Below are 27,793 nucleotides of genomic sequence, written 5' to 3' on the forward strand. Positions count from 1 at the left end.
CTTCCAGAGTTTGTCCTTCGTCTAGGAGTCTTCACTGAACTTTTTCGTTCCACACAATTCATAACGATAATTGGAGCTTTACCAAAAGATGATGGATGATGTGCCTAGTTTAGAGTTTTCTTTTTTTTTTTTTTTTGTTAAAGTCCATAGTTTGCTAAAAACAATAATAATCGTGTTCGTTAAAAGCCGACTGAATCCATCCCCAGTCGTCATCTTTCTGTCAGTTAAAGATCGAGTTGTGGATACAAACAGTGCTCTCTAAAATATTGTCTGTTGATAGCACTCACTAAATATTGTCTGTTTAAAACTGATACGCGTAACAACGATGGTCTAACTTTGAGTGTTCTAAAACGATTTCTAGACCTTTCTTAACCAAAGCCGGAAACGCAAATGCGGAACAGTTCGCGCACCGAAAGTTGAACGTGGGACTACACACAGGCTAGCTTCGCGGCTTTTGTTTTACTATTACTTTTTATTTTTTCTCGTGTTCAATTACTCCCTATTAGCTACAGTTAATTGCAATTGTGATTCTCTTGTATTTGTGTTTGTGTGTTTGTAGTTTGTGTGTGTCTTTGCCGTTCTGTTTCCGTTATTTTTTGACCTTCTGCTTTGTGTTCAGTAATAAGTTAAATTTGTTAAATTTTTTTGCCTTTATTTAAATCTTATAACTGCATTTTATATTCAGATTAGATCTGATCTTCTCTCTGTTTCATTTATAACTATATGTATAATATATTTTATACTCTTCATTTCTTCTTTTTTTATAATTTAGTATATTTTGTTTTCAGATGTTAACAAGAATAGAACAGAAATAACCAAAAAAAAAAAACTACTCGAAAAAATCGAGAAGAGAAAAACAAGTTGAAAATCAAATATGAATATTGTTTCAGTAGTCAATACAATCAACAAAAAGTCTGCGGGAACTTAAGCCACAAAGAGTTGTTCTTCTTCTCAGGAAAGGAGGGAAGGGGGAAATACACCGTATGAAGCTGTCTCTCTCGCACGGTTGTGTTTCCTTTTCTTTCTTTTGTCACACACTAATTTACATATTATTTGATGTTTGCTTCTGCAATGGGTTATCGGCAGTGATCGACAGAGAGGTTGAATCGGACGATTTCTTCATCTTGTCGCAGTAGTCGCCCAGGATGTCCCGGAATCGGGACCAGCATTTCTCCGGCACCGTAATCGCAGTCCGGAAGTTACTTTTCACTTCCGACACCCGCATGTAGATGCCCCGACTGTTCTGGCCGATGTCGAAGTAGAAATTTTTGTTGTCTACACGCATGTGCCTTCCCTCCGGCAGTTCTCCCTTGAAGCCACCGTCATTAGTGCCGAACTCCTCGAGCAGATCGGTCAAGGCGTCACGGAATTCGATCATCCCCTGGGCCGGAATCGCTATTTGGGAACGTGGCCCACCCCGCGTGATCGTTTGTGATACTCGCAGAAACCGGCCTCGGACGTTCTCTTTCAGATCAAGGTAATATCGCCGATTGTCCTTGATCATCATCTCCGACTTTAGCTTCCCATCTTCGGGTACGTTGTCTGGATTCGGTGGTCCCAACGAAGCGTAATAATCGCTGAAAGTCGACAGGTGGTCCCGAAATTCGGCTGCCGTCGATAAGGCCAGAAAGATCTGACTGCGCCGGCCATCGGCGCCGATTTCTGCCACCTTGATGAACCGACCCCGCCGATTTTGCTTCACGTCCAGGTAGAAACGTTTGGACTGGATCTGCAGCATCTTGGTGGCCAGTTCCTGTTCGGTTTGCTGGGACTGCTGACCGGAGTCAAAGTCCCCGCCACCGCCACCGTCCATCTTCTGTGAGTAGTCCTTCTGGGCTCCTTCGTGTCCACTACCGGTGTCGGACATTTCAGAAGCACCACCGAACCAACCGAGAGTCAGATTAAAATTTATTTTCTAAGCCGCTTTGTAACCGGGTCCCAAAGGAAAAAAATGTCCAGGCGGATTTACAGAGGGAAATGGGTGCTACTCGTCCAGCACGCACTTCCGGCGTTTTTTCGTTGGGGTCCCTCCGACGACGTAGTCGATGTACGGAAACTGTATCTGAAACTATGCTCCTTAAAGGCGTTCAACAGTAGAGCCGGCAGTCAACAAGTCGATCTGGAACGGATATGAGAAAAATAATGGTTGGAAATTTTTTTTAAAGAATGTGTATTACAAAAAGGTCCAATGCTAAAGCTAGGCACACTATTTTGTTTCAACAATGAAAACATACATATTTATTCAACTAAAATGCATTGCATACTATGATCAGAAGCACGTTGGTTTATCAGCGTTTATCAACAGATTGCCGAAAATTATCCATCTGCTTTAAATATTAAGATCAATGCAATGTTAGAACAAATTCACTGGTGTTGGGAGACAGTGGTAGAAATTTTAACACTAAAAGTGTGCTAAAAGCACATTTTGCAAACTTTACCATGCGAAAACATTTCCGGATCTTGCTTTGGACTTGCTTTTATAAGCAAAAAATGAGGATGGAAGCGTAAAAAGTATTTAAATTAGCCTTAACACTTAAATTTTTAGCTTTTCTAAATGAAAAGCATCAAGGAAAAGACACATAACTATTTGTGAATTCGTATTTGCCAACGCAGAGTGATTTTTGTCGATTTTCTGTAAAGAACATGACATGTGCAAAGGTTTAGTTTGGTCTTATACCATTTAAGGCCAGTAAGTAAGATATATTTCCTAGTAAAACTAAGTATATGAGAATATTTTTTTGCCAACTGCGCCAGGTTGAATGTAGATGAAATTTATTAAGCGATCTCAACGATGATCAACGTTCCAGTTTATACGGCAATTTCCCTGATAGAACCTTAAAACATGTAAAAACTGGAAACGCGGCTATTTTTCAAAAGAAATCATTTTAGTAGCCTCAGAAATCTTTGTTCTATGTGTTTTTCGATCTTAAATTATTGGCTGTAAGGTCTAAAAGTCAACCAATCTAGATTGATATTTGGACAAAAAATATCCCAGTTATTTGGGGCTGAGGTTGAGAAAAAAACGACATCAAATTGAAAAAGGCGTACATACATAGTTTACTGTTCGCGATCATATCAAAATTATAACTTAAACTTGCCCTGATCCAGTCAGGGCCGTAGGAACCCAGCAAACATTTATGAAGGTATAACGCAGGTATAACGCAGGAACAACAGAATTATTCAAACAAATATACCAGATAAAAAGATTGTATTAAACTTACCAAAATAGCATATAGCTAAAAAAGTGGAGGCGATATATCTACAATGACAAGATTCAAACGATTGGATTTTCAAACAAAAAGCCAAATAAACGAAAAAAAAGTCCCCCGAGTTCGCAGTCCGGTATCTTACCACGATGCCAACTCGTCAGTTGATATGGTCCACGCTATAGCTCTATAGGTGAGATTTTCTTTTTACGAATCGATCAAAGGAAGAGACCGGAGAGAGTAACAATTGAAGAACCGCCCATTTATCGTAAAACAGTTCACTCAAATCGTTAATGTTGAATTAGCGCATTCCCAACATTTTGGAGACATATTTACGAATTGACTAAACTGCTATCCAATTCAATTTTTTTTGGGCAAAGCTTATCGTAAATGAATGATAGAACATCTCTCAATACCTACGTGTTTACGATAGTTATTGAAAATGTCTTAATATTCGATTTGGATTATCATTTCTATTACGATTTCATGTTAGCTGGGAAGAACCGCCTCATGGAGAGGGGGGAGGATAGTTTTGGTGATTAAATTTTTTACTATGATATTTTTGCTCAAACAATGCATAAATAAAACAAATTAAAAAGAATTTTTCATAGGTACTAGGGTAAGTGAGCCTAATTTCGCTATATTATGTAAGAGGTTTTTAGTTTTCATATTAGTAGGCCGAATCATGAATTCTTAGATATACAATTTTTTGGTAACTAAGTTCCAAATTTTTTTCTGAACTCTGTTATGGTTTAAAGTTATCATTTCAAGATTTAATTTACAAAAAAATTAATGTTTTAAAAAGTGTGTCAATGTTCCTAATTTGGCACTAATTGTTCCTAATGTTAACATAAAGGTGTTCCTAATGTTTACATATGAGGAAAAATGTATCCGCGTACCCAATATTGGTTCCTGATTTTGCATATGGATCTATTTTTAATACTTTAATGAGAACAATCTCAAAACTCACCTTTTTATAAATTTTTCAACGTTTTTGGAATCCGAATAGAGAAATATTTAATGACTATTTGAATCCTACACAGTATTCCTTTACGCTAGTTTTCAAGAAACTAGTGGATGTTGAGCTTTTTAAAATTCAAACTTTATCTTTTCCAATGGATACACTTATTATATTTCAAAAAGTAGAAAATTCATTGTAATGGATACAAATAACATACAGTCGAACAGAGCATCATGCAACAGCATGGTTAGATGCAACATTTGTGTGTCACAACACTTGTTTAAATTTTGTTTGAGTATAAGGTAATAAAATTAACATTTAATGAGAACAAAACGATGATGCCATAGTTTCTCACGTCATGAGATAGTTTTTTGAAGTTTTTGATTCTCATAGAAAATTTGAAAAATCGAAATTTTTATATTTTTTGACACCGTAAAAAACTTTACACAGTATGATGGATTGGCTTATCACCTACACACTTTATATTGATTTTATTATCCTATATCAACACTGTTGGAGTATAAATATTTTTCGGACAAGCATTTAATTTTTTTAAATAAATATTTTGAAAATTCCGATAGCAGTCTGGTCTAAAATGCATCGACATGCAAATCAATGATTCACAAATTAAATCTTGTTTTCATATGCTGGAATATCGTTTTAAATTTTGTTGTAGTATTTTTTTATCACTAAATGTATACAGCATCCTTATGTTTTCTTTTAAAAAAAAAATCCGAAAAAATATCAGCTGAAATAATTGCAGATCGTGCTTTATGCGTAACGAAATCACAAATATTTCAAAAACTATTACTTTTCACACTTTTTCATTTAATTTTTCATTCAAAACAAAGGTTTTTGCAACTTACCGCTTTTCCTTAGTAGGGTAAAAATCGCATGTTTTGAAAATTTAAAAATAACTGGTGAAACCAAATATTTTTCTGACTACGTTAATTTGATGTCCCATTAACCTTAAAACTTTTGATGTATAAGCGGTATGATTATCTGTGAACATTAGGTTTTTAGAAGCCATTGAAATGGAAAAGTGTTGCATGATGCCCCAGGTGGCGGTATACAACGTATTTTATTAAGATTTTTTTTTTAATTTTTCGTTTCTATTCTTTTCTCGTTGAGAAGCTCTTAGTAACTTGATAGTTTCCTTTTCTGTTGCGTAGGGTGCGTTCTTTACAACCTGGAGAAAATATTTTCTCAACATTTATAGCTTTGAGATACACCGAAGTAAAAAATAATCATGTTTTATTAACTCAAAACAGCTGATTTGAACAGATCGTTGAAAATTAAGTTAAAACACAATTCAACCAACCGAATTTATTTCAAATACATTCTATGACTTTGATAAAGTTTGGAAAACTTTGACTATGTCCATAATTAGGAACACATTGAAAATAGTGTTCCTAATTGTGGACATAAGCTTTTTTTAGTTTTTACACGAAAAAAAACATGGTTCTAACATACTTATTACTAAAATCATGATAAAAAACAACCCGACGAAAAATTTCAAAAACATCGGAAGACAAATTCAGCTTTTATCTTCCATTTCTAAATAGGTGTTTTTTTAAGAAATTCGCTAACAATTTTATTCAATTTGGACATACTTTGAAACAATCCGGATTTTACGAAAAATCCTATGAGTTAGAAAACTAATTTGTTTAAGAAATGAAAGTTCACATGATCCGTTACATTATCTATTTTCTTGTATTTGTGATAAGTGAAAAACAAGATCAAAAACAGTCAAAATCGAACGGTATGTTAACATTAGGTACACATGCCAAATTAGGAACACTTACCCTATTTGATTATTCAATTTCAAGTTCTTTTATACTGACAGTATAAAATAGAAACTACATCTTTAAATCTTCGAAATAGTTAGCTATTATTATATAAGAAGTCCTTTAGTAACAAAATTTTGATTTTGGACTTCTTTGAATTTGCTCAAAAAAAACTGATGAACTTAGTTTCTTTCAAAATAAATCAAGTTTTCAAAAGTAAAAATAATAGATTAAATATTTTAAGTTCAAATCCGAATCTTGCAACCTCATTCCAAGTTTAAGATTTTAGTGTGAAATTTGGTTTTTGAAAACACAGCAACTGCAACATACAAAACAATGGAGTGCTCTGCCATTTGTTTTACACGAAGATTATAGATAATATTTTGAATTGAAAATCAATTCCATAATTAATGATTGATTTAAAAAAAAATCACTTTTTTCATAGAAAAAAAATAACAAAATAAACTCATAAATTTGTAATTTTTAGCTGATTTGTATATTCAAAATGAAGAATTTGAAATTTTCGAAATTGATCTAACAATCAAAATTATAAGTATGCGATCTCTTGCAATACAAATTCCCCAACAAAAAGTCATCTTAATAATTTTATCTTGATTGTGGAACTCATTTACGAGCTGAATCTGAATCTAGATTTTGAATATTAATTCTAAATCTTTCTGCACCTTAACTAAAAATTTGAACTTCAGATTTGTTATCGAATTTCAATGCGATTTCTGAAATATAAAAAAAAATTATTCCTGAATTTAGAATTCAAATCATTCCCGTTACAAGCCAAGAATTTAAATTTGTTTAAGACTCTCATCCATGAACCTATAATTTTAATTCTGATGTTTTGGGTTTCAAACTGAATATTTTATTTTTTGATTATTTTTCATACGACTTGCGCGTTTGAAATAAAATGTGAATAAAATTAAAAACGATATGAATCTGATTCTAAGTTTTCAATCCTGGATCCCCACTTAAAAGCTTTATAATGTTTGGATTTGGCAAAAGAAATAATTTTTAACTTTTTTAAAAAAGGAAAGAATGAAGTTTAAGAACTTTGAATGAACATCAGACAAAACCTAGAATAGTTTCTATTTTTTTTTTCTAATACCTGAAAAATTATTATCCAAATATTTAAATTGCGTCTAAGTTTCTAAAATCATGTATCCATTTCTAAATTAAATGCAAAACCAAATTTGAGCGATTGCAAAACAGCTTTTCATTTCTATTTTTTAATGATGATTCGAAACTAAAATCAAGAATCCCAAACTGAAAACAGAATCAAAAATATGAATACAGAAATGCATTCAAGATTTTAATAATATGGAAGCAAAACTTCAGCAATGAGTATAGTTTCATTTAAAATTTTATGTTCGAAAACGAATGATTATCAACAAGCAAGAACATTTTGAAAAACTGAAGCAGCATTCTGAACCGGGAATTAGTTTTCGAGGTATTGGCATTATCTCTGAGTTAATATTGTTACTCATGAAAAATCTTACTCAATGATCCAAATTTGATTAAGAATCTCAAATTTAGAATGTAATTTAGTACTCAATGTATTCGATTTTAGGTTTCTTCAATCTGGATTAGTTGGATTCAAAGTTGGAAATGTTGATCATCCATATCTTTGCAAATCTCTCAATAACGGCAAAACCTAAGTTGAAAATTTTCATTGAAACTTGCAGATAAGATCATGACTTATAAATGAATTACCCGAAAGATATAAATTTCCCGTCCATTTATGAGAAAAACACGATTGTTTAAAAACCATCGCTTAAAGTGTCCAAAGTAGGGCAACTAACCCTACATCTTATTTTGATTGACAGACTTGGATAGGATGGAGCTCCTTTTCAATGATAAAGATTTTTTTGAGAATGTTATAAAATACTATGATCATATATTATTTTGATCTGCATACAACTTTTTGAGAAGCACGGATATCGAAGTAAACGTCCCTAACTGGACTTCAATGAGTTTCGCCCAACAGATTCATAAATTTAAATATTCACTGAGGAAACCAACAATGGAGCGACATTAAACGTGCTTTTATAGAATAATTCGGGTTTTTGACATTCCACTAGAAACCATCTCGAAGCGTTCATATCGTGATGAGTAAGGTTGCCAGATTACCCGGTTCTATCCGAATATTCAATACAAAATTTGGGAACAGTTCGGCCCGGCTCGGTTGCCCGCATTTTATTGAAAAATACCCGGATTTTGCCCGGATTTATTCAGTTTATTTGGTAAACAAAAAAAAAGCAAATGCCTCCAACACAAAATTTTTTGAGAATGTTTTATGAAAAGTAATTAATAAAAGGTTAGCCTAAAATACAATTAAAAATGTGTCGATGAATTTGAATGAAAATAACATATTTTTTTTAATTTTGTTTTCTTTACTTTTTGTTGAATAATTTCTGGGTTTTGGGAAAATTGCCAGGATATTGCCCGGATTTACTGTCGTCACTTGTGAAATCAACTGCCCCGATTTTGCCAGGTTTTTATAAAAAATTGCCCGGTTTGTTCAGTCCGTATACGTTCTGAAAAAATTCTGGCAACCTTAATGATGAGTTATATTTTTGTAAGGTTTTGTTCTGCTTAATATCAAACTATGGTATCTGATTTTTTTTATATATTTTGAGATATTTTAACATCCTACGAGAACTAAATTATAACTAATTTTGATAGAAAAGATCGAATATCAAAATATATCATCTAGCTATAATTTTATATTTCTCCCTGTTCGGGTTCGGGTTCCAATTTTGGATTTTTTTCGAGGCCCAAATACTCAAAAGCTCGGAGAAAAATAAGAGTTTGTATGTGTTGGCTTTTCTTCTCCTCTTTTCGTCTGTATTTTTGATTCGTTTATGTTTGCCAGGTTTTGCTCAAAATGCCGTAGAAACAAAAAGCGTTTCGCGAGCGCGTTGTACAGTTTTACGAACTGCACAAAAATTTTGGCAAAAAGTATAGGTACAATACAACATTTAAAAAGTAAAAATGTGGCATATACTGAAATCCCCAACAACTACTCGCAAGCAAGGTAGTGGCAGACCAGCGAAAATTATGGACGCAAAGGGACTTCGTTTTCTCTCTCGTGCCTTCAACAACAAGGATTCACTGGGCCAACGGGGGATGCCACTAAAAAGCTCAATTGTTCTCACCAGTACATTGGCAAGACATTGAAAAAAGTTGGAATTAAGTACCGAAAGACGACAAGAGCCCCAGAATACACTGAGGATTAGATTTCGACTAGTAATCAAAGAGAAGGTTTGAAGAACCTCTTAGCTGAATGAAACTATGATTTAAAAGTAGTCGATGATTCCTTTGAATTCAGCCACAGTATTTGAAAAACCCAAATACTAGTATTTCACTAGCTACTTGCTAGCATCCTCAGTGGGATGGTCAGTATGTATGGGACAGACATATTTTATGTTTAGGGATCTGTTCTATAGACAGACAAAAGGGGCTCCGATGGGAAACCCGTTGTCTCCGCTTCTTTGTGAATTGTTTATGGCTCATTTGGAAGAAACTCTTGAAAAACAGGATTTACTACCCGAAAAATGGTGGAGATACGTCGACGATATTTTCTGTGTAGTGAACAAAGATTTTCTCGAGGAACTTCTTACAGCCATAAATGGTTTACATAAGAATATCAAGATCACTTGTGAAATGGAAGAGGACAAGAAAATCCTTTTCCTGGAAGTTCCCATAAAAAGAGAAGAAAATCTTTTCAATTTTGATATTTGCAGGAAACTAACTAATACTATGAGGGTTATCCCGAGCACCTCTAATCATTCATTCGAACACAAGATGGCCGCTTTCAATCATATGGTCCACAGAATGAATTTTATTTCTCTCTCAAAAGAAGAGGAAGAAAAGGAACTTAAATATATCTTCCAAGCGGCTAATAATGCAAACAATTGATTGGTAGAATCAAGATATATATTCACACAGTTGACATGAAGGCCGTACAACGCTTCTGTTCCGACATCAAACGGAAGCCGAACAGCCGGTTATGGACCGTTTTCAACTGTTCACTAATTTTTTTCAACAATGTATAATATACCTTTAATTCAATAAATCATATCTTCTTCAAATACACTTAACTTTTTTTACAGCTTAAAAGAAAAATTTCAAAATTATAGTTGCCACCCGTTAAGTTGAAATATCTCAGTTATTGGAAAACAATTATATTAAAAAAAAAATCGGGGTAAAACGAAAGAAATGTGTAATAACTACAACCGGAAAAGTACTTAAAAATAAGTTCTTAAGCATCTGTGGTTATGCAATTTTAGAAGCAAAAAATCCTCAACGATAAAGTTTTTCGTAGAGCAAATTTGATTGTAATTATAAATCACTAGCTGATTTTATCCGGCCTTGCTCGGGTTCGCATAAAATATAAATCAAAATGAGTCGTTGGACTTTTCAAAATCTTAGAAGCTTTGTAATTTTTGCCAATTTTAGGGCATGTTAGCTATGTAGGTTTTGTTAGTCTTTTTTAGGTTTGAATTGAGATTATTTATTGTTTTTCGCGTGTTCATAATTTAAAAATATATTTGTTTGTGATTGAAGAAATTTAAAACTATTTCCTTGATTGCTTGTTCATCCTATTATAACAAACATTTTTTCACGCATCATTTCTAAGAAAGCTTGAATAGCATTTACCTGATATCTTCAGCTGATACAAATGTGTTTTTTAATACCTTTAAATCCCCCATTTAATAAAAATCTCTTTTGGAAATCATTCCACTTTTCGAGTGTGATTATCTCCCTGTACAATGGTATATTCAAGTTTTATTTACTTAGAAATTTTCAAAAAAGACTTTCGAATCTTGTTGAACCATGTTCAAAACTCACTTTGCATGTTTTCAATTGTATGTGTGCTTTTTAAAATCACACTGCTTTATGAGAAGGTACTTGTTCTTAGACGTTAAAAGTTCTACTAATAGTCTTTTGAAGTTATCGAAAACAAACTATCTCTGAGCCGAAGTTACCATAATAATGTTATGAAATAGAGTTAATTTAAGTTATATTTCAATGTTTCCATTGTTGGACACAATCATCCCATTAATTATTGTGAAAAGTGATCAATGTTTTCAAGTCCTGGACCAAAAATGACTCAAAAGTCAGAAATTGGCCAATGAAATTGAATTGCATAATGCTCAAAACCTTAGATTTAATTTCCAAATCAATTTCCAAAACCTCCGTTTGAATTCCTCGAAGGCTATCTAAGAGGCTGAAAGCTGAATCTAATAAATTTTTCTTTCTCTATAAAAAATCCCAAAAATATGAAAATGCTTGGCTCTTAAAAGCTGGAATTTATGAAAATCAATTCATAAGTTTTTCAACGCTCAGTCCAAATATTTGTTCAGCTGAAAAAGTCAATTAATTGTTCACTGTTCATTTCACTGTATGTTTTTGTAGACCCTCAAAGCCCCCCAGCGGCGGTAAAGAGCTTTGAAAGCCACTATGTACAATTCTTGTCAATATCTATATTCCAGGCTAGTTGCATTTTTCAATTCAAAATGTAGGCATATTATTGCATCCAAATATCTCGAACCGGTTCCACATGCTTTGAAGTAAAATGACAAAAACACCCGCCAAAATGTTCCCTTTCAAATTTTTTAATGCTCAGCAAGCTTTGATTTGCTATCCAGTACACGTGAACTCTGGATGGTCGTTTCTAATGCCCGGCCCTTGGTGATGGTAAAAATAACCCCGCCAAAGGAAACGAAAATCGGTTGCCAAAATGGGTGCCATGACTTTTGGTTTGTGGGAATAAAAACGAAAGTTGTATGGGAGGGTCCCTTTTCTTGGGTGGGAGGGGCTCAAAACTATTACTAAAACCTTACCATGGTCCAAATGCATAACTGCACCAAATTTCAGGCTGATCGGTTAAGCGGTGTCGATTTGTATAAGGTGCATACAAACAAACAAACATATATAGTCCAACTCATCTTTATATATTAGATAACTTCTGTGACATTTTTAAGCGAAAAACCTTTAAGGATTTAAAGGGTTAAAACACTTTTTGTGAAAAAAACCTCACCAGCTCGGTTTCCTAGGTTACCCTCATCAGTCCCAGAAATGTTTACCCAATAGAGTTCCTAGAGTGTCAATTTGCACTCCTGACTGACTAGAAGCGCTCTATCTCTCTTGTTTATCAAACCGATTTGTACTAAATTTATAGTTTTTGAAACTCGTAATACATCTCAAATATGTTTCTCGAACAATATTCAGATATATCTATTTTAATGCACCAAAACAAATTCAATAAATTTGATGAAGAAAAAAGGAAAAAAGGTAGAATCTTCTTACGGATTTTTCAAGTAATGTGGCATAAAAAGCGTGCAAATTCCAACGTTAGATTCGTTTAATTCATTTGTAAAAAAAAAATCACTTCGACCAGGAATCGTACTCGAGTCTTCTAATTACCTCTCCGACACCTTACCAATAGGCTAAATCGTCAGATGTCAACTGGTCAAGCTGTAGCTCTATAATTCAGTTGACTTCATCGAGTTGAATTCGCTGCTAGATTCTATCGTGTCCCGATCAATGGTGCTCTGTTCGCCCCGAGTCAACAAATTAAAGTACAAACCCGTTTTAAAATTGATTATAGTGAAAAATGTGTACATCATGTTGCAGTGCGTACATTGTGGATCAAGATGATTTGACGTCCATAAAAGCTTATTTTCTAATGCTCAAAAATTATAATATTTTCGTGACTTGAGAACCTAGTGGTTTTTTTTAAATATTTTTGTAAAGATGATATGGAGAATTCTTTTTTGCTGAAAAATTAATACCAAAGGAAGTACGAAACAAACCCTCATGAAAATTTAAATATTCAAGAAAATACGTTCTTTTATAGAAAAGAGGAGTGCTTACTATGCCCCAGGTACTCGTTATGCCCTCATCTCCCCTAGAGTTGGATTATGCTTCAATTTGATTGGCGCACTTGATTGTGAATGAATAAGTTTTTAACAATACAAAATTTGTTTCAGATTTCTATAAAACATTACGATCTTATCTTATTTTGATATTCATACAACAGTTCATGAAACTCGGACAACGAAGTCAAAGGTCCAAACCGGACTACAATGCAATGAGTTTTGCTCAACAGATTCAAAATATTAAATCTCTATTTGAGTAACCAAAAGAAGAACGGCATTTTACTTGCTTGTAGCGAATAATACGGATTATTGACCTTCCCCTAGAAAATATTCTCGAATCATTCATATCCAGGAGTTATATTTATGTGAGGTTTTGTTCTGCTGCATATCAAACAATGCTATCTGAATACAATATGATCATATTATGAGGATATCAAAAATTGATTTAATTTAGTTATTATCTTACAGATTAATGGTCAATTTTTAACGCAGCATCCAATTATTCCTGGATTCCTGGATTTCCTAAGGGTTTAATTCTAGGATCCGTTATTTTTACAATGTACATAAACGATTTTCCAAACATTCCGTATTTTTTGTATTTATTTGAAGATATTTTACAACTACAAAGCACAAAATTAACCCGAATAAGATATAAATGTAAATTGAGATATAATGTTGTTAGGCTGTCCTGATCGGCGACTTACACGGGTCAAGAAAATCCCCAGAATTCTTCTGGAAGCATGCATACTTCAAGGAGTAATTTTAAATGTAAGATTTTAGTTTATTCAATATCAATTATCAGATCATATAGAATTATCTGGATGAGATAAAATCTTGTTATAAAGATAGCAGAAACTGATATAACTTTGCTATGGTCGTATGGATTTTCGATATTATCTGAGATATTTTAACATCCTAGGAATGCTAAATTATAACTCATTTTTAAAGGAAAAAAAATATACGAATATTTCATATTGATATAATTTTGTTTGTATCTGCTGATAGGGTTTTTCCCGAAAGAAAATTACATCATTATCAGATATTTTGATATTTTTTTTTTTTTTCATCAAAATCAATTATAATTCAGTACTCGTAGGATGTTAAAATATCTCAAATTATATCGAAAAATCTATGCAAGCATAGCTTAATTATACCAGTTTTTGGTACTCTTATAACAAGATTATATCTTATTCAGAAAGCAAAGTTTGATATCGAGCGAAACAAACCCTAATATAAATAAAACTTGTCCAGATATGAATGATTCGAGAGTAATTTTTAGTGGAATGACAACAATTCGTATTATTCGGTAAAAGCATGCTCCACTTTTGGTTTGCCAAGTTAAGATTCAATTTCATGAATCTGATGGGCGAAACTCATTGAAGTTCGGTTTGGACCGTTGACTTCGATGAAAAGTTGTATGCATATCAAAATAGGATATGATCATAATATTTGAGGCCCTTAGAGCCAAAGGGGTATAAGTGCATAAAACCTGATTTCGAGAAAAAAGCACTTGAACTTCGTTGTGTTCCAGTAAATTCCATAGATATTTTTTATGAATTTTTTTTCATGTGAATGTTTTTTCTAAATAAAAACAAAGCATTTTACAACATTTTCCCAAAAAACAACGTTTATTTGACGTTTATTGAGGCGATACATATTTTTTAAATTTGGTACTTATACCCCTTTGGCTCCAAACACATGCACTTATACCCCTTTGCCACCAAATAAATTCACTTATACCCCTTTGCCACCAACAAATTTTCACATCCAGGTTTTTTTATCTTATTGATATGGGTAAGAAACCATAAATATTCATTGCTACAAGAGTCAATTAGTTTTCGTATAAATATATTTTTTGATGTTTTGATGAGAAATATACTCTGGTACAGTAGGTTAAGAGATTTTAAGGCTGAAGATCGACCTGGTCTTGGCAACTTCTACTAAATCTCTCCAAACAACGTTTTTTCATCAAGATTAATTTATAATAATTCGTGAAAGGTATTTTCCACTAAATTCCAATCACCACGTGTTTTGTACGTCTTTGCCTAATTAATTGGGTATTGGAATGGGACTTGCGATCACTCTGAGTTGGTTTTTTACAGTAAATTAACGATAGGCGCTTCAATATTAACCCAATTATCTCGTACAAATACATTTTTTTTATACTTTATAAGCCTTTAATCCGTGACACACTTCATATATCCAGAAATCAGGAATTTGTGATCCGCTAATTTGTTATTGAAATAAAAAAAATTATTAAATATATTAATTTTTTTTCTACTAGAATTATCACTAAATGCAATCAGATGAATCATAATTGATGGTAAATTTTTAAACATCATCAGCTATTCAAAAGAAAAGTGAATTACATAATTTTAAAATTTTTTGGTCCCGATGAAAAAACATTACTTTCATGAAATCAAGTTAGGGTTGGTGGCAAAGGGGTATAAGTACATCAGTTTAATGGACTTTGGAGGCAAAGGGGTATAAGTGCAGCACTTATACCCCTTTGGCTCCAAACAAAAAGGAAATTTCAGTAAGCACGATTTTTTCAACGGGATCTAAACATAACAAAATAGTGAAATAAAATTATGATTAAAATAGCATATGATCCCGATCAGGAGAGCATATCAAAATAAAAACTCAAACGTATCTCACCAAGATATTTACATCTGATTCAGTTATAATTAAGTACTCCAAATTTTCGATTTTAAGTTTCTCCAATCTGAATTATATCTTATTCTGATTGACAAACTTGAATGGGGTTGAGCTCATATTCAATGATCAAAATTTTTTTCGGATTGTCCTAAAATAAAATGATTATATCTTATTTTGATATACGTACAACTTTTTCTGAAACTCGGACATCGAAGTCAACGGCTCAAACCTTACATTAACGAGTTTCGCTCCACAGATTCATAAAATTGAATCAAATTTTTGGGAAACCAAAAATGGGGCATGGTTTTATCAATTAATGTGGTTTATTGACCTTCCACTAGAAAATTTTCTCGAAGCACTCATATCTTGATAAGTTATAATTTTGATATAATTTGTTCCGTCCAATATCAAACTATGCTTTCTGAACGAGATATAATCTTGATAGGAGCATATCAAAAACTGATATAATTTAGCTATGATCGTATAGATTTTTTGATATAATTTGAGATATTTTAACATCCTACGAGTACTGAATTATAACTCATTTAGATAGAAAAAAATAAGTATCAAAATATCTCATTTTGATATAATTTTGTTTTTCCCTCCTGATCGGGATGATTGACAGTCAAGGATTCGTTCTAGATGGTTATCTCGTTATTTTTCCATTTTGTCACTTTTACCCCTTTGGCTCCAAGGGCCTCATTTCAGAACAATCTGAGAAGAAAAAAAGCATCATTGAAAATGAGCTCAATGCCATTCAAGTTTAAAAATAAGATATAATTCAGATTAAAGAAACTTAAAATCGAAAACTTCGAGTACTAAATTATAACTGTATTAGATATAAACATCTTAATGAGATATGTTTGAGTTATTATTTTGATATGCTCTCTTCCCGATCAGGAGGGGAAAACAAAATTATATCAAGATGAGATATTTTGATACTAATTTATTTTCTATCAAAATGAATTATAATTCAGTACTCGTAGGATGTTAAAATATCTCAAATTATATCAGAAAATCTATACGATCATAACTTAATTATATCAGCTTTTGATATGCTCCTTTCAAGATTATATCTCGTTCAGATAGCTTAGTTTGATATTGGGCAGAACAAACCTATCAAAATTATAACATATCTAGATATGCATGTTTCGAGAAAAACTTCTAGTGGAATGTCAATAACCCACATTATTTGCTGAAACAATGTTCCAATTATGGTTTCCTAAAATTTGGATTCTATTTCAAGAATCTGTTGAGCGAAACTCATTAAAGTACGGTTTGGGCCGTTGACTTTGATGTCCGTGTTTCATGGAAAGTTATATGCTTATCAAAATAAGATACGAATATGATATTTTATAACAATTTGAAACAAATTCTTTATCGTTGAAAGTGAGTTCAATCCTATTAAAGAATGTCAATCAAAATAAGATATTACCCAGATTCAAGAAACTTAAAGTCGAAAATAATGAGAACAAAATACAAACTGAAGAAGTTATAAATATCTCGTTCAGATATCTTTGAGTTTTAATTTTGATATGCTCTCCTGACCCGATCAGGAGAGCATATCAAAATAATAACTCAAACGTATCTCACCAAGATATTTACATCTGATTCAGTTATATTTAAGTACTCTAAATGGTCGATTTTAAGTTTCTCCAATCTGAATTATATCTTATTCTGTTTGACAGACTTGAATGGGGTGGAGCTCATTTTCAATGATAAAGATTTTTTCGGGATTGTCCTAAAATAGAATAATTATATCATATTTTGTTATACATAAGTGCAACTTTTAATGAAACACGAACAGATCCATTAAATTGGAATCCAATTTTTGGGAAACCAAAAATGGAGCATGGTTTTAGCATATAATGTGGTTTATTGACATTCCACTAGAAATTTTTCTCGAAGCACTCATATTTTGATAAGTTATAATTTTGATATGTTTTGTTCTGCCCAATATCAAACTATGCTATCTAAATGAGATATATTCTCGAAATGATCATATCTAAAATTGATATAATTTAGTTATGATCGCATAGATTTTTTGATATAATTTGAGATATTTTAACATCCTACGAGTACTGAAAAATAACTCATTTAGATAGAAAAAAATTAGTATTAACATATCTCATCTTGATATAATTTAGTTTTTTCCTCCTGATCGGGGATCGGGTTCATCTGGTTATCATCCCCATTGGAACTTGTGCTCGAAGCATGCATATAATGATGAGTTATATTTATGTAAGATTTTGTTCTGCTCAATATCAAAATATTCTATCTGAATGAGATATTATCTTGTTGGTTTGCCGGAAATCAATAAAAGTTCATATTTTCAGTTTCTAAACGGGCTCTAAGTTGTTTTGTTGTGCACCTTACTATCAATCGATATCACAGAGACATCTTTTTTTCCTTAGTTGACATATCACTTAAAGTTCTAATTCATCCACCTTATGTAGGTATGGATCCTAACCAGGTTGACAAGGTCGAACTGACGAAAACTGCTAAAACACATAGGACAATTCACAGTTTGTTAACCCACAGCTGATCCCGTTCAATTACCTGGCAACGCTGTCGTTAACCTGATGTATACAGAGGAAGTAGCTCTCGCTCTCGTAACTCTCGTGCTTAGGTTTCTTCGTTTTTGTGTACAAGTATGTTGGTAATCCAATGTGCTCGATATTTTGGCAGTGCTCAGCTCACAAAATCTCACTGCTGCTATTCGGCACTCACCAGACTTCTCAACGACCACGAAACGAAACCCACCGCCACGCTCCGCAAATTATTCGAACAGATGTTTCTTCACTCGCGTGCGTGAGTGCGTGAATTGACTGCTGCTGTTGTTGTTGTTTAGTCCACAATCCACCACTCCGTTCCCGTGTGTATTTTGTACTAGAAGTTGCTGGCCCCAACGCGTTTCACATCCGCCACCACCATAACACTACCCTCACTCGCGCCAACGAAAAGAACCGAGGCCAACCCAGGTACGGGTAGGATGGCGAATGGTAATCCTTTGTTCCTTTTTTTCCTTCCCTCACACTAACTTTTTGGGCGATTGCGTTTGCTATCAATCAGAGATAGTGTTCACACTTCATGTTACATATGTAATACAGGGTTTCACACCACTTGGTGGGGCCGCCGCATTCTAACCTGACCCAACAATAACCACCACCCTCGATGAAAAGAAGCATACAACAAGGCGATCGAAAACACTTTTTACAGCGCACACACAGCCAGACCTTTCGCGTCTCACTCAGCTGTTCTGCCGATTCCTGTTGGCTGGCTGCTGGCGCGCTCTGGTTTGCTCTGCTTGCTTGCTTGCTTGCTGGTGTGTCCGAGACTTTCCCGAGACACTGGATCACCGAGGAAAATCGATAGCTCTGCTGCTCGAGTTCTCCTCTACTACACCTGCTTTGCTTCGTCTCTATCTTTCTCACGTTTCACTTCACACACGCTGCTTCCTCTTCCTGACCTGCTTCTTCTACTGCTGCTGCTTGTACCTATGCTTTATCACGCATTTCCCTTCGCTATGGTCATTCGTGGTAGCACTTCTTCATAGCCGCGCTCCTCCGTCTTCGTCAATAGCTGCTGTATCCGTGTGCTTCACGATACTTCCTTTTGCCAGAGCGTTTCGGCGTTGAAAACATCAATCTCCGCAACATACAAAACTTCCTTCAGAAGACTGCTAGGTCCTTTAAATTGTGAGAAATTTAAAGAGGGACAACATTTATCAATCGAATGAAGCCCACAGCCCAAAGCAAGATCACCCCGTAATAGTGGTGTCGAATAATAATTTCAATTCGACGCGACGACGTTCATATGACGTTCCGTGGACGACGACGACGTTGATAGTGGTTGTTCGATAGCGACGACCATGTATGGATGTATGCGCGATTTCAGGCAAGCACACAGTACAAATTACACACCGAACGTGAGTTTCCAATATTGAATTTTCAGATGTACACACGTATATCACACAATATCATCATCGCAGCACAATCATGATTTTCAGCAGCAGCGTTATTGCAATTTTTTTCGACGGAAATTACAATTGTCAAAACGGCCACAGGCACCAGGAACATCATCCAATCGGTTGAATAGTTGGCAAGAAAGGGACCGAAAAAAAATAGAAAAAGGAATATTATTTTAGGCTATCTTAACAATCTTCATATTTGATTAGATATCCGAAAGGATGCACTTTTCTATAGGCCTTGATGAGTTAAGTGTTGATTTTTCGCAATCAATTTCGCCAAAAATGTCCTACGTCATGCACTAGATTTTTTTCACACTCAACCAAACGCTATTATTTTTGTTGGCTTCACTTGAATAACTTTTCCAGCCGTTCAATAAAACCCGAGTACCCCGAAAGGAAAAAAAATGAACTCCAAATAATGCTCACATTCAATTTCGGCCAATCACTTCCTCAAGCAGCCTTAGAATGGGGCTTCCAATTGCTCTGCAAGTCCGGATCGATTCGTCGTCTTTCGGATGTTCCATGTAAGTTTTTCACCTTCGAGAAGAAAGACTGACACTGCTGCCACACTCTGATGAGACAAATGCAGAAGTCTCGAATTCCAGCGCAGTCTGCTTCAACTCTGCCGTGTCCTGGCGATGGCCTTTACTGGTGCAGTTCAGCTCCAGCGGTCACTCTGCTCTACGATCCGGAACACAATCCGTGCACAAAATGCAAACCTTCAATCCTCCACAGCAGGTCTCTATTGCACAGTCCAGAGATGCCCCCGAAGGCACCGAGTCTCCGTCTTTGTTGGAACGTCTGGAAGTGGGAAGAAAAATCTGTTCTATGAAATTGGCAAAGTTCAATCATTTTTCCAACATCTTCTCTTTCTTCTACACATTGGCGATAGCTTACTTCACATACAATCGTAAGCGCACTCACTCTCTGCGCTTTGCTCTGAAGAAGACGTGAGACCTCACTCGAAAATGTCCACAACACACGCCAACGACCCCCGGCACCCGGCACCTGCTCCAAAACATCATCGCTAAATGTACCCACAAACCCTAGGCTAGGCCAAGTACCCCCGAGTACCCCAAGTAGGTAGTTAGTCAAATAACGAAACAGAGTGGCGGCGAGACGCTGTGATTTCGTTTGCGTCTTGTTTCTGACCGTGCGTCGTCTTCGACAACGACGCTAGCGCTCAGCAAGCTCACACTATGCCGAGATGCCTCAACTAAAATTTCCTATCCTATCATCATCGTCATCTTCATCACCTGTCCCTAAACACTCTTTAACTATCATTGTTGTGCCTCAAAAGTCTCCATCGGAGCTGCAGTTTTATCCCATATCGTCCCATATAACCATGCAGTAGCTATTATCGTATTATTACGGGAAAAGTTTAAATTCACCGTGACAGCTTGAACGCTTCATGTTTGCGTATGTGCAAAATTGCTCCCCCTACTCTGCTCTCCTCACTATATCAATCGCGAAAGCTGACTTTAATTGCATGCTGTTACTGCTGCTGCTCTCATCAAGATATGACATCATAGTTCATCTGTCCATGTAAAATCGATTCAGCTGATTCCGAGTTTTGTCCCATCTGGTTGGTCTACAAACTTTTAAATTCAACACAAAATGGCATGGTGAAAACTTCTCGGCTTTTATTTTTAAACTGAAATTGAAAATTTTCCATTATTTTAAACTCTTTATGAACATTTCAAACATATCTGCTAACAAGTTTTACTCCGGACTCAAACTTGTGACAATTGACTCAGAAGACAACTAGAATTGAGCTACATTATGTGAAAGGTACTAAATATCTAATATTATCATAATCCGCCGCTGTAAGATGTAGCGAAAATTGTTACTTGTAATTGTTACAAAACTTTCATTAAATATGATGAAAACCGTAGGGGAGAATGAGGTTACTTGATCCCTGAGAATACTTGAGTAGTCAGCTATATCTCGAAACTAGAATGTCTTACATAGCTCAAATGTTCTAAAAAACATAGCCAATTAGAACAAAACAACAAACCTGTTTTCTCAAAAAAAAAAATTAAAAGTTTATTTTTTGGGTTATAACACTTTGTTTGAAAAATCTAACAAAATGTAATTTGAAGATCCTTTTTTTATAACTTGAAAATGTTTCCCACACGAACAAATTATAACAAAAATATCTATTCTAATATTTCAATCATTAGAGTATAATATGAACTTCTTAATGCCATATTTTCAAACCAATCTTAAACTGTCATTTTTTTAGAAAAAGTTTTTCAAAATAATATATGTTTCTCGAGTCGAGTCCAAAAAGATATATTTTTGTTCTGAATTTGGGATTTTGGGAATTACTAAGCACGAAATTATTGATATTTATCCAATGACTAACATTTATCCAATAATTTCCAGTTGAAAAGGACTCAAAAAAGTACATTAATCTAAAAGTTAGAAAATTGCGCCTTCAAGTATGCAATGATTTTAGGGTAGTGGACAAACTTCTAGAATTCTTTTTGTCTGACTTTAAAAACTGTGAAATTAAAAGTAATATGACCAAAAAAGTAAAAGGAACTTTTATTTTGCATGTTTTTTGCCTAAGCTTAGGGAACCCTGATTAAGTCTCCTTTAATAACGGATCAAGTCTTCTTTAACTATCACAAAATATATCAATTTTTTTAGTTCCACGAAAACGCTTCTAGTTTATCTACGGTTTCATGTTTCGATCTAACTTTTGCAGCATATAAATTTGAAATAAAACGCTGTCAGAAAATGCAAAAGACGGCGATCTGAAAAATATTTTCAAAAAGATATGATAAGTTAAGAAAAACGAATCAAGTATCCCCATTCTCCCCTACATTTTTCTTTCAAGTTTTCAACACATTCTTCACAATATGAGACGATTTACTATAAAGAGGGAAAATTTTCGTAAATTAAAATTTGTCAAATCATTCTATACAATTCTTTTTTAAACAAATTAGAAAAAAAAACTCGACAAATCGTATCTCCATGAAGAAAGCCATACATCTATTATATAAAATTCTCTTGTAACGGTGTTTGTAGTACTACTCCTTCGAAACTACCCAAACGATTCAAATGAAATTATTTTTAGAATATTCTGTAGGCATGCGAATCGGTTTATATCGAATAAAAATAGCAAAAAGTTGCATCAATTGTTCGTAATAATTAAATTTGTAATAATTTGAATCAAATAAAAATCATGGCTTCCATTTTTTCGAGATTTTCTTTCCTTTTGGCGGTTTGTTTTTACGTCTCCACGGTCGAGGCGTCGCGAGCCAACGTCGCTAGATGATAGTAACCATGGCATAGCATACTGTTTAGTGGGAATATTTGGGCGCGTATTTCTAAACCATGCATACTGTCAATGCACGTGGTGGTGTTATGAAGCCTAGATGTGATTTTTTTCTTTTTGATTCCTATTTCATTTGTACAGCACATATTAATGAATGACGCCTAGATGTGACCCAGATTGATGTTTTGCCAACCGAATGAAAACCATTCACCTAAATGATTTTTTAAAACGATGAATAATCTATCTTTTAGGAATTTCCTCCACAAAATGATTCAGTATTATGTGAGAAAGGTCAAAAAGGGGTATCACGTGTGATAAATCTGAAATGGATATTCAAAACAGCATTCAGTAAAAGTAGAGTATCACACATAAACCTATACAGCAGAAAAGCTGCAGATTTATCAATGAAATTTTATGTAACAAACAGTAAAACGTATTAAATTTATTTCAAAGTCTTTACATATTCACATGTTACGCAACTATGAATGAGCTTGCGAATGAGCAGATTTTAACTTAGAAATATTTTTTGTTAACATTTTTGCATGTTTTGCTTTCAATAAGATTTATTGAGAACTGATTTAGTTATGAAAGAAATGAAATTTGATTTGTTTTAAAAATTTACAAATGTTTCTAAGATTTATGAAAGTTCAACTATGGTAAAGTCTGTTAGTACTTGCCCCGGTGTTTATCTGAATTGAAATTAAGCTTGAAATGAAAAAAAAGAAGCAACAAAAAAATGATAACTGTTTCCCTTCTCGGCTCAAAAATCCTCATTTTAAGGAATATTTAATTTTAAGGAAATATGCAGCTAAATCTTGAAAAGTGTTTAACAGGATTCTCAGCACACAAAAAATCTGTAATTCAGTCGAATAACAAAATATCAACAAATTTTTTCTTTAAAAAAAATCCATTCTTTTCCTTGATAAATTGGGTTGCGAATGAATTTAATTTACACTTTTTGTCTGAAAAAATAAAAATATAGTAGTTTGCAGTAAAAAAGTCGCCAGATTTCATACCATGACAAGTGCTGTTTGTCATCACTTCCGGTTGTAATGTGTAATGTGTAGAGTCTATAGTATATATCGAGAAAAATTATTGACATGATTTTAACATGGGAAGGAAATGTTTCTATGATTGTTACAAACCATTCTGCATTGCAGTGTTAAGATGGGAGGGGCAAAGGAAGTTCCATATAAATTGCGTTGTTTAGTTTGCAAACTTATTAACCAATCAAGTTTTTTGGCATAAATCGAGAACTAATCAAGCAAAAGGAAGAAAGGCTGTTTGCGTACGAATAATTTGAGACTCCCTTATTTCTGGATGGGTTTGGAAAGAAGGAGATAAGTCTAAATTCATATGATATTTGGCACAATTTGAAAACTTTTCAGACAACTAAAGTGAAATGTTTGGTCATTTAGATACTAAAAATGATTCCTGAGCTCTCCTTGCATTGCAAGAGGGAAAAGGCTGGAAGTCCATATCATTAAAACATGCATTTTGACCTCATTATAAACTCTATGAAGTTTTAAAAATAGAGTAAAAGTTTCAGATCTTGAAAAACAAATTAAGATATCAATTTTAAGAAAATATTGATCTAGCTAGTTCTATAATATAAAATTAATGTGTTAAAAATGTCAATAAAATAACATAACTTTTAAGAATTGAAAGCTTAAGATTTGTAGAGAACTTCTAAGGTAATATAATAAGTTAATTTTAATTTTAGGATCCAATTTTGAAAAACCTTTCCAGCGCTAAACTGACTTCGAAAGGGTTTATGTTTTACTTGTATTTTCCGTTTCTCTTTTTATTCTCAAGAGCAAGCAAAGGCGCTTTATCCATGATCGATGACTAGAAATGATTGTACATTGAAATCCAAAACAGCTCAATGAAAAAAAATAAAGCAAAGATTTAAAGAAAAAAATACACTAAATTCGTTAAAATGCTTCTATGTTAAGGTTTTATGATTTTTGTGTACAAAATAAATCATTTCCAACCGCTGAAGAATGTTCCCAGTAGTGATTGGCGAAGTGACTTTAAATTACGTTTGGTTTTTTCATCAAGGAGTATTTTTTCTATTTTAATCACTAATGAGTGGATCACAAATTCCTGATTTCTGGTCAATATTATATGGAGCGTGTGACGGATTTAGGGCTTATGAAAAGCTTGAAAAGTACAAAATATGTATGTATTTGTACGGGATTATTGGGTAAATGTAAGCGCCTTTCGTCAATCTCTTCTCTTTTATAGGCGTTTTGGAGGCGTTTTTTTTGTAACACCATCACGTATAAACGGACGGTCGGAATGAAGTGAAATTTGGTATCCAATGGTTTTTCGGGTCAGAGATGGTTTGTCTAATAGTTTCGAGAATCTCACTTTTTATGAGAGGGGGCCTCCCATACAAAACCAACTTGAAATGGGACACAACTCAAACAACTTTAAAATTCGATTTACGAGCATGAAAAAGTTACAGATGTGTAGATGAAGTTAAGCATTTTCTAACGTTTTATTAAGTAAAAGGTGAAACGAAGTTTAACGGGTCATATATACTTAAGCCCCTTGGGTTCTAGGGGCCTTATATGCATTAAATGTTTTTGGTTTTAAAAATTTCAATGAAGATTGCATGAGAAACTCCAACCGAGCAGAGTTTTATGGCAAAATTATAGCTGAGTTTCCATAGGCCTTGAGAGCCTAATTTGTTTCCACCTTGCTACACATAAGGTTGTACACAGCTTAAATTATTCATACCAAATGTTGTTAAAACTGAGATCTAAACTGACGTATATTGATATTTGCGTTCTACAATGTACTAAATGAATCTTCGAACTTGAAGCTTTCGTATAAACGATATTCGAAACACGAAGATCTGAAAAGAACACACGGAATAAAACTATTCGAAAACAGAGCCATTTATCACAGATACCTAACAGATTATCAGAAAATTCTTCAAACCAGCTCAAATTTGGCAATAATGTTCGAAACTGTGTGAGTAACAATCCCAGAAATTTTGACCATGATCCAGGGAAAAATAAGAATATTAAAAAACGTTAAACTTCAGTGTACGAACAATTTTTCGGTGTAATTTTTGGACTCGACATCGTATATTCAACGTATCTTAAGATCCATTACATTGTCTAAAAAGAGAACTTTTTTCAGACTAAATAAAGATAGGGTAAATGTACCCGACCTTGGCACCTAAGGCATGGTTTACCCTTTTTTTCGACATTCCTACCTTCCTGTTGAGTGCACCATATAACATCCTTTGAAGAATTTACTTGCTAACTGGCTTAGAGTTCAACAAAAATATGTTTTCTCTATGGAACTTTCATTAATTTGAGTAAAATGCATGCAAAGTACTCACTGCGGTGCTCCAATTACTTGGCCGCCGTACCAATTGTTTGCCGTTTCGATGATCCGATTCTTGGCCACCAGCAATGTGCAATAGATCTTTACCAACAATGCTCAATTGACAGTTAACAGAATCGTTGGCAATTCTGAATATAAGGCCACTGACAGAATGACGTCAGCTGAGCGTAAAGTTCTATGCGACGATGGAACACCGGGCTTCACTCATACAACAAAAAGGCTTTCGAAAACATTGATGAAATTTGGTTGGAAGGGAAGCACAAAATAAGCTTTCATTTAAAAAAGTCGGAAGTCCAGAAATTCCGCGATGCGATTGCGACACATAGGGTTATTTTCACTACCAAACAACTGTCTTCATATTGTGGTGTTCGGCTTCATAAAGTAAGAAATTGAAAAATTCCTTGAATGGTATTTAAAAATTTTGCCCTTTTGAATTTGTTAGCTGATATTATGAGCTTCTAGCAAGAGCCACCTCGAATGCCCGGGGTGTTGCGCAGTGGTTTGACACGCCAAATAGATGTTATAATGTAAACCTTGCTAAAACAGTTTTTTTTAATTCGACTCACATCAAATATTTTAAGGAATAATTGGAAAGCAAACGATATTTTCCTGAACTTCCAACTTCTGTTTCCATGAAAAAAATTAGAACAAAATTCAAAACAATTAAATCAGAGTAGGTATATGGTTCCCAAGCAATAGAAAACGATTCCAAAACTCAATTAATTATGTATTTTATATACTAAAGTAAAAATTGCCATCGATCTAACAGTTTTTAGATAAGAAAAACATCTTAAGTCTTGTGAGATGCTTAATTTAACTTAGTTTTTTTTTAATATTTCGAACCACTGTGTTTTGTAGGAGACCACGTGGCTTTTGCTCGGCTGCAGAGATGCCAATGTGCCTGATTTTTCAGGCGTTGCCTGATTTTTCGAGGCTCTGCCTGACAATCTGATAAGCCATTGATTTTCCCTGATTTTTGAAAATATGCCTGATTTTGCCTGATTTTTGCGAATGTCGTGAAAAATGGGTAGTAAGGAACTGGAGTAGGTACCACAGCTGAAGTGAAAAAGTGAAAATGTGACTGAATCAAAGCAATCGAAAGATTCCCGTTAATTCTTATTGCAAAAGAGAATTGAAGGGAATCTTTTGATTGCTTTGATGCAGTAGAGTTGTTCATCTAAGTAGGCTCACAACACATATTGGAGTGAAAATGTGGAGAGATGACCAAAAAAAAAAAAGTTCATCACTTTGAGCGTAATTTCCGTTACTTTTACGTAGCCTGATTTAGCCTGATTTTTATTTCGCAAGTTCCCTGATTTTTGAAAATAAATGTTGGCAACCCTGCTCGGCAGACTGCAATGCAAATGTTGTTCGCACGCATACCAATGTACCTTCGATTCATGGTTCCCAAATAGCGATTTTTGCATTTAAAATGCTAGGATATGACTTTTAGTTAGTCGAATCACTTATGTTCTCCAACTTATTTCGAAGCTTAAGTTGATAGCAACGGTCTTATCATACAACCCAATTAGTATGAAAACATTTGTGCGTAGTTTTAAATGGAGTTTTAAAGAAAACATCAGCCCAAAAATACCTCTTTATTGAACATGTATTTTTTCCAGCTTCCAACACTGGTGGTGTATTTCGATTGAAGTTGCATGCCAAG

The 27,793-nt window shown here is 34.0% G+C and overlaps 1 protein-coding gene across 2 annotated transcripts; it reads right to left on the reverse strand.

Moving 5' to 3' along the window:
- Positions 1 to 115: 115 nt before the first annotated feature.
- LOC129759864 (transcriptional activator protein Pur-beta) lies at positions 116 to 20,525 on the reverse strand. 2 transcript variants are annotated; one of them, XM_055757409.1, is made up of 4 exons: positions 20,376 to 20,525; positions 19,905 to 20,279; positions 18,068 to 19,187; positions 116 to 2,119 (listed from the first exon to the last, which is right to left on the reverse strand). In XM_055757409.1, the coding sequence occupies exon 4, from the start codon at positions 1,865 to 1,867 to the stop codon at positions 1,043 to 1,045; it is 825 nt and encodes a 274-aa protein (XP_055613384.1). In that variant the 5' UTR covers positions 1,868 to 2,119; positions 18,068 to 19,187; positions 19,905 to 20,279; positions 20,376 to 20,525; the 3' UTR covers positions 116 to 1,042. The 2 variants fall into 2 exon arrangements, with proteins under 2 accessions (XP_055613384.1, XP_055613383.1); XM_055757408.1 differs by having other exon boundaries at positions 18,068 to 19,197.
- Between the last annotated feature and the right edge of the window lie 7,268 nt (positions 20,526 to 27,793).

The sequence above is a fragment of the Uranotaenia lowii genome, unplaced genomic scaffold (genome assembly GCF_029784155.1).
Source record: "Uranotaenia lowii strain MFRU-FL unplaced genomic scaffold, ASM2978415v1 HiC_scaffold_295, whole genome shotgun sequence".
NCBI lineage: Eukaryota > Metazoa > Arthropoda > Insecta > Diptera > Culicidae > Uranotaenia > Uranotaenia lowii.

Bases quoted from the DNA above. Each gene is read 5' to 3' on its own strand.
- LOC129759864 (XM_055757409.1), bottom strand. From the start codon at position 1,867: ATGTCCGACACCGGTAGTGGACACGAAGGAGCCCAGAAGGACTACTCA.